At 36.8% G+C, this 12,201-nt stretch overlaps 1 protein-coding gene across 2 annotated transcripts in view; it reads right to left on the minus strand.

Moving 5' to 3' along the window:
• Positions 1 to 890: 890 nt before the first annotated feature.
• Positions 891 to 12,201, minus strand: part of USP53 (ubiquitin specific peptidase 53) — a 70,114-nt gene continuing 58,803 nt past the window's right edge. For both annotated transcript variants that reach the window (XM_082645846.1, XM_082645845.1), the window contains 2 exons: positions 5,497 to 5,593; positions 891 to 4,009 (listed from right to left, as the gene is read on the minus strand). In XM_082645846.1, the coding sequence (XP_082501972.1) occupies positions 3,019 to 4,009; positions 5,497 to 5,593 (1,088 nt within the window). In that variant the 3' untranslated portion in view covers positions 891 to 3,018. The remainder of the gene's footprint in view (positions 4,010 to 5,496; positions 5,594 to 12,201) is intronic.

Genomic DNA, 12,201 nt, shown 5'->3' on the forward strand with positions numbered 1-12,201 from the left:
TTTCCTACAGATGAAATTGTGCCTACTGTGCCATCTCAGGGTAACATAGTATACTTGAAGGTTTTTAACTGGGTAAATGGGACACCAAGAAGAATTGGCAAACTTGCTGTGATAAAAAAAGAGACATCAAAAGTATTTACATCAATGTGATTTTAGTCTGATAAATTCCTTTGTAAATTTCATATAAGTGAAATGATTGTTTTAATAACCGTTTGAAATCAACTGGCTAATGAGCAACTGTGAGGAAGTCTTTAGAGTTCTGTTAACCTGAAAATTTTAGGATGTGAAGTGCTCCATATACCTAGTCCCTAAATTGCATGGGAATACATTCAGAGACTACAGGATATTTAGTAAGGGCATTTAATGTAGAGGTTATTATGCTCTAGGAAAAGGGTCATCAAACTACACTAATGGGCCAGATCTGGCCCACTTGCCTCTCTTTAAAGATGTGAGCCAAGAATGATTTTTAACATCTTAAAATGATTGAAAAAACTCAAGACTATTTCATGATGTGAAATCCAAGTTTCAATGCTTACAAAGTTTTACTGGAACAGACATGCCCATTCATTTGCATACTGTTATGTAAATGTTACCTTACGGCTGTTTTCACACTACAGTGGCAGAGTTGAGTAACAGAGATCCTATGGTCCACAACGCCTAAATTATTTACTATCTGGCTCTTTAAAGAAAGTTTGCCAACTCCTGTGGGAACGCTCCTTTAGGCCTTGCTGGAGTTGAACTCTTAGGAGTCTCCTGTGATAAATTTTTGATGAGTGATATTCCAAGTTCATCCCTGAACTTTAAATTGATTTACATTTCCCATAAAATATATAATTCACAGAGGTGAAAGGAAGCCACAGTTTATGAATGCAAAGAAAAGTCCAACCATATTAAATTAAAAATCAGTTTATACCCCCCCAAAATTTTGAATCAGAAGAAACTGAGTTCACACAAAGATACTCTGAAGTATTTTGAACATAACAATTGTTGGCTGCGTTATTTTAAAAGTTATAATAAGCTTATAACCAGAAGAAAACATCTATAAAAATAGACACCCTAGAAATAAAAAATTCACATGTGAATGATTAGTAAATACATATTCTATATTTGGAGTGTTGAATCAACAAAAACAAATGGTCAGTTTCTAGTCTGTTAGTACTGTAACATGATTCAGGAGGTTTCAACTGTACAGTACTTTAAAAAGAGCCCAAATTGGACGTTTCTATTTGATATTTGCAACTCAATTGTGAGTTGAATCCCATACAAATCTATGAGATTGTTCGTAAGTATCAGAAATCAGTTTAAATGTTTCAAACTACACAAAGTTTTTGAAAGCTATTAAAATACTTGAAGCTCATTTTTCTAGTATTTTACAATGTTATAAAAGCAGTAATTAAATACAGTGACATTTCAAATACAATTTTACAAATTTACAATATTTACAAACCCCCCATACTAAAAGCTATGTTAAAAAAAAAGCTTTCTTAAAAGATAAAATTTTATTTAGTTGATATTCAAGTATTTCTAAATTAAGAGAATATAAAGTAATAATCACCTACTGTTATAGCTAGAAAAGGCTATTAAAAACTTCTCTAGGTGGAAGACAAAATTTGGCCAAGATTTGATAACTCAGTGAGCTGGGACTTCTACAAGCAATTATTTTCTACTTATCTAGAAAATAAGATTCATTTACATTTTAGAATATTTTAACAATTTATGGGATTGGTCAAGATATTAAATTTACTAATTAGTTTATGGAATTATTATGTTTTATATATAAAATTTAAATTCTCAATTCTCTAGTGTGGACAATATAAAACTATTCTAAACTACAATTAGTTTACCAGCTTAGTACAAAATTAAATGACAACTATGAAATAAGGCAATTACTTATTTTCACTTGTAAGGTCATCATAATAATGGAAAATCCCCCCCCCTTTTTTTTTTTTCAAAGAAAGACTTCTCCATGAAAGTAGGTGGGGTAAAAATTAAATTATTTGTTTAGAAAAAAGGGAGGGATGCTCAAATTAATACATTTCATTAAAATTAAATCTATATGAAAGGCAAAACTTGAATCTGGAAACCCAGAAAGATTTTCAAATTCAAGAATATGAAAATTACTAAAATGGGCTGACAACCTACACACAGGTAATATTATAGCAGGGAAAATTTAGGCAGTCACAGTGATATTCTTAAAAAGAGGATTATAGGTTAATTCCTAACACTGGTTATTAGCAGCCCAAAGCAAACCAAAGTAAAAACCTTTCACATTTCATATAAAATTAGAAAAAATGTAACAAGATAAATAAATATACTAAAGTGAAGTATTTTAACTATTTTTAGCTTACATGACTGAAGTAATGTTTATGAATGCATACAACAAACGATATTTTGAAGATAAAAATTCTAGGAGCAAAATTAAGTGTCTTCTCTTCTAACCTTGAGAATTTAATTTAAAAATTGCTTTATCATTAAGGCTTTTTTCCCCCAAATGCTATCAATTTCATGGGTCGATATATTTTAAGACACTTAAAGGGATCATATGTACTAGACTATCACAGAAGTCAAAAGCAAATGGGTGAAGTCCTCTTTTGGCTCCCCATTAGAAAGTGCTTCCTCACAAAGCAAATATTGCTTTGACTACACAAGCTACATATCATCTATCTTTCAGTTAGCACAGTTTACCAATCTATATATGAGTACTGGTTAGTTTAATACCTATGGGTCTACCAGTCAGAAAATAAAGGGACAAATTACATTTTTACTCAACTGCAGCATATGATAAATGACTTTCTGCATACCCCCGGATTTTCTATTTTTTGAGGCATGCCAAGACTATTCAGAGGGAATTCCAAAATATCCAATAAGTAGATCTTCACAAAATAAAATATCTGTATAGAAAGTTAAGGTGATTAATGACTTAAATATTGCCATGGTTTTAATTTCATATAGCACTAGGTTTGGTCCTTTGATTCCTAGTTAATGGCCTCAGAAGTAAAAGCCTGTCGGTTTCATCATTTATCTATTACAATGTATACCAGGTTTATATCTTTGCTTGGAAGGGCAGTTTGAACCAAGACTACTATGTAACACAGGCCCTAGCCCTCTTTCATTCTGAGAAAGTGAATTATCATTACAAAAGCCACTGCTCTCTGGAAAACAGAGCTTGGGCCTCTGATGGTATTTCAATCTATATGTATCAGTCATGCAGTTATCCACTGAAAAATAGGTAGTTAATGAAACTCTCTCATTTCGACAGGTAGAACTAGAGTCTATTTCTGGCTGGCAAGAAGCACCAACAGCTGTACCCGAGTCTGCCTGAAAATCATTAGCTGAAGAGCTGGACGGGGTGTTTGATGTGTTGCCAACATACTCTTTTGCTTGAAATGTTTCCTTAAGTCTTTCATCATTCATATATGTACTCACTTCTAAACCTGGTTCTGAAGCTGTACTTAAACTGTGCTTTGGAAGACTAGAAGAATTAGTTTTAAACATCTCTGTTGATTTGACAGCAGGTGGAGCATCATTTTTCTCTGACTGTGGCACACTGGTTATAGCATATTTCTTTGGTGGCAGAGGGGGTGGGGTATTCTGGCAAACAAGTTCTGGCATCTGACAACCATCAGATCTGCAGGTTGACTGAATGAGATGTTCCCTGGATAGAGAGTTCTCAGAGTAACACTGTTCCATCATATTTTGCTGCTGGATGAGGGGAGCAGTTCCTGGCTTCAACCCCACAGTTCTCATGTGTGAAGACCACAATGAAGATGGTGAGACTGTTCCATTACTGTTTACTCTCTTTCCAGAAGCAGAATTATCATCAACGTGAAAAAGCAAACCTGTTCTCTCAGAATTTTCTATATTAAGCCACTCAGAAAATTTGCATTCACTTGCTTTTTCAAGTTTCTGTTCATCTGACTGGTGGGTATGCTCTCTTGCTGTATGGTCCTTGAGTATTTGTGGATTGGATGAAGGGAATAACTTTCCATTGGTTTCACGTATATGTGACCTGAAAAACAAAAACAAAGCTAAAACGCCATACAGAAATATGCAAAATTGGAGGGAAAACAAACATTTGTCCTGTAGTTTAACTTCCCAATACAGCACTTATGTTATTTGTGTAACATTGCAGAAATGGAAAGATATTTTCAACCGTTAACAATTTACACTCTCTGAATCCAAAATCTTTATGCCAGAATACACAAATGTTTATCAGAAACATCCATCATTACCAATATCAGATTTATAACCAGAAGTATAATTTAAAAAGCAAATTTCAGGGGCTTCCCTGGTGGCGCAGTGGTTGAGAGTCCACCTGCCGCTGCAGGGGACACGGGTTCGTGCCCTGGTCTGGGAAGATCCCAAATGCCGCGGAGCGGCTGGGCCCATGAGCCATGGCCGCTGAGCCTGCGCGTCCGGAGCCTGTGCTCCACAACGGGAGAGGCCACAACAGTGAGAGGCCCGCATACCTCAAAAAAAAAAAAAAAAAGCAACTTTCAGAGAATTCCCTGGCAGTCCAGTGGTTAGGACTCAGCGCTATCACTGCCCAGGCCAACTAAGATGCCACAAGCCACACAGTGCAGCCAAAAAAAAAAAAAAAATTCAACTTAAAAACACTGAAATTACATCTATTGTGATAAAATGTAGCATAGACTTAAGAAAAATTTTACTAGCAAACAATTCAATATTCTAAAACACTTCCCACCCAAAGTTTATAGCAATAGAGGTACTTTAATTTTGGTATATAATGCTAAAAGGATAGTATACTAATTAAAAATAATTTGGTTAATCAAAGACTACCTTTATTTAAGTAATAGTTAACTTCTAAGGTGAAGAAAAATGATATCACATTGCAAATTATTTATCTTCATATGATTAAATTATTTTTCTCATGTGAATTGCATAAAATTCAATTAGAGCACAAAGATGAAAAGAGTTGAGGCTCTGCTAAGTAGATAAGAGCTATATTCAAATCTCAACTCCGTTGCTTTGGCCAAATTACTTAATCTACGCCCCAAATTTTCTCTTTTGTAAAATACCATACATCTCAAAAGAATGCTGTGAGGTTTAAAACAAACAATCATATATTGTACAAGGTACTTTGTAGGCCCCCTATCATTAAGGTTTACATCCTTTTAATGATCCCCAATAAAATATGCATCATAATACTCTAGACCAGCAATCCCCAACCTTTTTTGGCACCAGAGACCAGTTTCGAGGACGACAATTTTTGCACTGACTTGGGAAGGGGGGTGTGGTTCAGACCGTAATGCGAGCGATGGTGAGCTGCAGATGAAGCTTCGCTCACTCGACCGCCACTCACCTCCTGCTGTGCGGCCCGGTTCCGGTATCAGTCTGCAGCCCGGGGCTTGGGGACCCCTGCTCTAGACCCATTGCTTTCAGAGTAGTGATAGTAGTATGCCTTTCTGATAAAGAGTTCCTATAATACATGCATTTAATTTAAAAGATTTTAGTATTCCAAACAGCTAGGATTACCTTTTTATCAAAGGATTTTTTATTTGTAGATGTGATTCTGGGTGGGACTCATAAGATTTATAGACTACTTCCAGGTTCTTGAGTTCTTTTCTAAAGCCTGAGGAAGGGAATGAGAAAAAATTATTTAAGTGATCTTTTAGAATTTACTCCATCTATACTTCTCCATAATTTACAAAAGATTTTCTATAATCAGGTAATTCTCTTCCAAATTAACAGATGAAAACTACTTCTTCAAGCCTCAGCTCAAATAATACCTCTTTCCTGAACCCTTTATACAAAATCAATGGCTCTTTCCTCAATTTATTATCTCTTGAAAATGTCAGCAATCCTTGAAAAGTGTTATTCAAGATGGGTCGTGTGGAGCTGTGCTTCCCCTGTTTACTCTTTACTGACAAAATGGTGGGAAAATGCTACATTTGTAGACAGATGGCTTGAGTTGAAGTCTGGATTCACAGCTTATTGGTTGGTAACTTTATATTCCTAAAACCAACTTTACAAACTTATACCACCTTACAGTCCAGGTTTCTGCCTTTACGTAATGAGATGCTGATATCTATTTTACCAACGTCACAGAAATATTAGGAACATCAACTGAATTAAACTGGGTGGGAAGGTATTATGATAACATAAAATGTTATCCCACCACTAACTAGCTTCCATTTACTGACTGCTTACTCAAGTTGTAAGAAGTTGATAAAAATTATTTCATTTAATCTTTACAACTGAACACCTTTTTACTTGAAAAGACAATGAACGAACTTCAGTTATTCAGACTTGAGTATGTGGCAGAAATTTTCTTGAAAATAAAAGAAGTGAACCTGTCACTTCGAATAAAACAACTGGCAGTATTTATTGCCAATGATAAAATTTAACCTTTTAGATGAAAGTAACAGTTTTGGAAAACTTGTATTTACCACCATGAGTTTTGTAGTTTTCCAATACTTATAAAGACTTCCTGATAATATCTGTGGTGATATTTTAAAATCTGTTCTTTAAAAATATATATAGAAGGGCCTTCCCTGGTGGCGCAGTGGTTGGGAGTTCGCCTGCCGATGCAGGGGACGCGGGTTCGTGCCCCGATCCGGGAGGATCCTGCGTGCCGCGGAGCGGCTGGGCCCGTGGTCCATGGCCGCTGGGCCTGCGCCTCCGGAGCCTGTGCTCCGCAACAGGAGGGGCCGCAGAGGTGACAGGCCCGTGTACCGAAAAAAAAAAAAATATATATATATATATATAGAGAGAGAGAGAGAGAAATGGGACTTCCCTGGCGGTCCAGTGGTCAAGACTCTGCACTCCCACTTCAGGAGGCATGGGTTCAAGCCCTGGTTGGGGAACTAAGAGCTCACATGCCGCGTGACACGGCCAAAAAAAAAGATATATAAAGAAATGTATCCAGATAAGTGACCTGGAAGACAGAACGGTGGAATTCACTGCTGTGGAACAGAAGAAAGAAAAAAGAATGAAAAGAAATAAAGACAGCCTAAGAGACCTCTGGGACAACATTAAACGCAACAACATTTGCATTATGGGGGTCATTATAGGGGTCCCAGAAGGAGAAGAGAGAGAGAAAGGACCACAGAAAATATATGAAGAGATTATAGTTGACAACCTTAACATGGGAAAGGAAATAGCCACCCAAGTCCAGGAAGCACAGCAAGTCCCATACAGGATAAACCCAAGGAGAAACATGCTGAGACACACAGTAATCAAATTGGCAAAAATTAAAGACAAGGAAAAATTATTGAAAGCAGCAAGGGAAAAACGACAAATAACATACAAGGGAACTCCCATAAGGTTAACAGCTGGTTTCTCAGCAGAAACTCTACAAGCCAGAAGGGAGTGGCATGATATACTTAAAGTGATGAAATGGAAGAACCTACAACCAAGATTACTCAGCCTGTCAAGGATCTCATTCAGATTCGATGGAGAAATCAACACCAAGGCTTCCCTGGTGGCACAGTGGTTCAGAGTCCGCCTGCTGATGCAGGGGATACGGGTTCGTGCCCCGTTCTGGGAAGATCCCACATGCCGCAGAGCGGCTGTGCCTGTGAGCCATGGCCACTGAGCCTGCGCGTCCGGAGCCTGTGCTCCTCAACGGGAGAGGCCACAACAGTGAGAGGCCCGCGTACCGCAAAAAAAAAAAAAAAAAAGCTTTACAGACAAGCAAAAGCTAAGAGAATTCGGCACCACCAAACCAGCTCTACAGCAAATGCTAAAGGAACTTCTCTAAGTGGGAAACACAAGAGAAGAAAAGGACCTACAAAAACAAACCCAAAACAATTAAGAAAATGGTCATAGGAACATACATATCGATAATTACCTTAAACGTGAATGGATTAAATGCTCCAACCAAACGACACAGGCTTGTTGAATGGATACAAAAACAAGACCCATATATATGCTGTCTACAGGAGACCCACTTCAGACCTAGGGACACATACAGACTGAAAGTGAGGGGATGAAAAAAGATATTCCATGCAAATGAAAATCAAAAGAAAGCTGGAGTAGCAATACTCATACCAAATAAAATAGACTTTAAAATAAAGAATGTTACATGAGACAAGGAAAGACACTACATAATGATCAAGGAATCAATCCAAGAAGAAGATACAACAATTATAAATATATATGCACCCAACATAGAAGCACCTCAATACATAAGGCAACTGCTAACAGCTGTAAAAGAGGAAATCGACAGTAACACAATAATAGTGGGGGATTTTAACACCTCACTTACACCAATGGACAGATCATCCAAAATGAAAATAAATAAGGAAAGCTTTAAATGACACAACAGACCAGATAAATTTAATTGATATTTATAGGACATTCCATCCAAAAACAGCAGATTACACTTTCTTCTCAAGTGCACACGGAACATTCTCCAGGATAGATCACATCTTGGATCACAAATCAAGCCTCAGTAAATTTAAGAAAATTGAAATCATATCAAGCATCTTTTCTGACCACAACGCTATGAGATTAGAAATGAATTACACGGAAAAAAACATAAAAAACACAAACACGCGGAGGCTAAACAATACATTACTAAATAACCAAGAGATCACTGAAGAAATCAAAGAGGAAATCAAAAAATACCTAGAGACAAGTGACAATGAAAACACAACAATCCAAAACCTATGGGATGCAGCAAAAGCAGTTCTAAGAAGGAAGTTTACAGCTATACAAGACTACCTCAAGAAATAAGAAAAATATCAAATAAACAATCTAACCTTACACCTAAAGGAACTAGAGAAAGAAGAACAAACAAAACCAAGTTAGCAGAAGGAAAGAAATCATAAAGATCAGAGCAGAAATAAATGAAATAGAAACAAAGAACAAAATAGCAAAGATCAATAAAACTAAAAATTGGTTCTTTGAGAAGATAAACAAAATTGATACACCATTAGCCAGATTCATCAAGAAAAAGAGGGAGAGGACTCAAATCAATAAAATTAAAAATGAAAAAGGAGAAGTTACAACAGACACCGCAGAAATACAAAGCACCCTAAGAGACTACTACAAGCAACTCTATGCCAATAAAATGGACAACCTGGAAGAAATGGACAAATTCTAAGAAAGGTATAACCTTCCAAGACTGAACCAGGAAGAGATAGAAAATATGAACAGACCAATCACAAGCACTGAAATTGAAACTGTGATTAAAAATCTTCCAACAAACAAAAGCCCAGGACCAGATGACTTCACAGGCAAATTCTATCAAACATTTAGAGAAGTGCTAACACCTATCCTTCTCAAACTCTTCCAAAATATAGCAGAGGGAGGAACGCTCCCAAACTCATTCTACAAGGCCACCATCACTCTGATACCAAAACCAGACAAAGATGTCACAAAGATAGAAAACTGCAGGCCAATATCATTGATGAACATAGATGCAAAAATCCTCAACAAAATACTAGCAAACAGAATCCAACAGCACATTAAAAGGATCATACACCATCATCAAATGGGGTTTATCCCTGGAATGCACGGATTCTTCAATATATGCAAATCAATCAACATGATACACCATATTAACAAAATGAAGGAGAAAAACCATATGATCATCTCAATAGATGCAGAGAAAGTGTTCAACAAAATTCAACACCCATTTATGATAAAAACCCAGCAGAAAGTAGGCATAGAGGGAACTTTCCTCAGCATAATAAAGGCCATATGTGACAAACCCACAGCCAACATCATCCTCAGTGGTGAAAAACTGAAACCATTTCCACTAAGATCAGGAACAAGACAAGGTTGCCCACTCTCACCACTATTATTCAACATAGTTTTGGAAGTTGTAGCCACAGCAATGAGAGAAGAAAAAAAATAAAAGGAATCCAAAATGGAAAAGAGAAGTAAAGCTGTCACTGTTTGCAGATGACATGATACTATACATAGAGAATCCTAAAGATGCTACCAGAAAACTACTAGAGCTAATCAATGAATTTGGTAAAGTTGCAGGATACAAAATTAATGCACAGAAATCTCTGGCATTCCTATGCACTAATGATAAAAAATCTGAAAGTGAAATCAAGAAAACACTCCCATTTACCATTGCAACAAAAAGAATAAAATATCTAGGAATAAACCTACCGAAGGAGACAAAAGACCTGTATGCTGAAAATTATAAGATACTGATGAAAAAAATTAAAGATGATACCAAAAATGGAGAGACATACTATGTTCTTGGATTGGAAGAATCAATATTGTGAAAATGATTCTACTACCCAAAGCAATCTACAGATTCAATGCAATCCCTATCAAACTACCACTGGAGTTTTTCACAGAACTAGAACAGGAAATTTCACGATTTGTATGGAAACACAAAAGACCCTGAATAGCCAAAGCAATCTTGAGAAAGAAAAACGGAGCTGGAGAAATCAGGCTCTGTGACTTCAGACTATACTACAAAGCTACAGTAATCAAGACAATATGGTACTGGCACAGAAACAGAAATATAGATCAATGGAACAGGATAGAAAGCCCAGAGATAAACCCATGCACATATGGTCACCTTATCTTTGATAAAGGAGGCAAGAATATACAGTGGAGAAAAGGCAGCCTCTTCAATAAGTGTTGCTGGGAAAACTGGACAGGTACATGTAAAAGTATGAGATTAGATCACTCCCTAACACCATACACAAAAATAAACTCAAAATGGATTAAAGACCTAAATGTAAGGCCAGAAACTATCAAACTCTTAGAGGAAAACATAGGCAGAACACTCTGTGGCATAAATCATAGCAAGATCCTTTTTGACCCACCTCCTAGAGAAATGGAAATAAAAACAAAAATAAACACATGGGACCTAATGAAACTTAAAAGCTTTTGCACAGCAAAGGAAACCATAAACAAGACCAAAAGACAACCCTCAGAATGGGAGAAAATATTTGCAAATGAAGCAACTGACAAAGGATTAATCTCCAAAATATATAAGTAGCTCATGCAGCTCAACATTAAAAAGTGAACAACCTAATCCACAAATGGGCAGAAGACCTAAATAGACATTTCTCCACAGAGGGTATACAGATTGCCAACAGACACAGGAAAGAATGCTCAACATCATTAATCATTAGAGAAATGCAAATCAAAACTAAAATGAGATATCATCTCACACCACTCAGAATGGCCATCATCAAAAAATCTACAAACAGTAAATGCTGGAGAGGGTGTGGAGAAAAGGGAACCCTCTTGCACTGTTGGTGTTAATGTAAATTGATACAGCCACTATGGAGAACAGTATGGAGGTTCCTTAAAAAACAAAAATAGAACTACCATACAACCCAGCAATTCCACTACTGGGCATATACCCTGAGAAAACCATAATTCAAAAGGAGTCATATACCACAATGTTCATTGCAGTTCTATTTATAATAGCCAGGTCGTGGAAGCTACTGAAGTGTCCATCAACAGATAAATGAATAAAGAAGATCTGGCACATATATACAGTGGGATATTACTCAGCCATAAAAAGGAACGAAACTGTGTTATTTGTTGTGAGGTGGATGGACATAGAGACTGTCAAACAGAGTGAAGTAAGTCAGAAAGTGAAAAACAAATACCGTGTACTAACACATAGATAAGGAAACAAACAAACAAAATGGTCATGAAGAACCTAGGCACAAGATGGTAATAAAGATGCAGACCTACTAGAGAATGGACTTGAGGATACGTGGAGGGGGAAGGGTAAGCTGGGACGAAGTGAGAGAGTGGCATGGACATATATACACTACAAAATGTAACATAGATAGCTAGTGGGAAGCAGCCGCATAGCACAGGGAGATCAGCTCAGTGGTTTGTGACCACCCAGAAGGGTGGGATAGGGAGGTTGGGAGGGAGGGAGATGCAAGAGGGAAGAGATATGGGGAGATATGTATATGTATAACTGGTTCACTTTGCTATAATGCAGAAACTAACATTGTAAAGCAATTATATTCCAATAAAGATGTTAAAAAAAAATCTTCCAACAAACAAAAGTCCAGGACTAGATGGCTTCACAGGTGAATTCTATCAAACATTTAGAGAAGAGCTAACACCCATCCTTCTCAAACTCTTCCAAAAAATTGCAGAGGAAGGAACACTCCCAAACTCATTCTATGAGGCCACCATCACCCTGATACCAAAACCAGACAAAGATACTACAAAAAAAGAAAATTACAGACCAATATCACTGATGAATATAGATGCAAAAATCCTCAACAAAAT

The sequence above is a fragment of the Mesoplodon mirus genome (genome assembly GCF_964341445.2).
Source record: "Mesoplodon mirus genome assembly, chromosome: 2".
NCBI lineage: Eukaryota > Metazoa > Chordata > Mammalia > Artiodactyla > Ziphiidae > Mesoplodon > Mesoplodon mirus.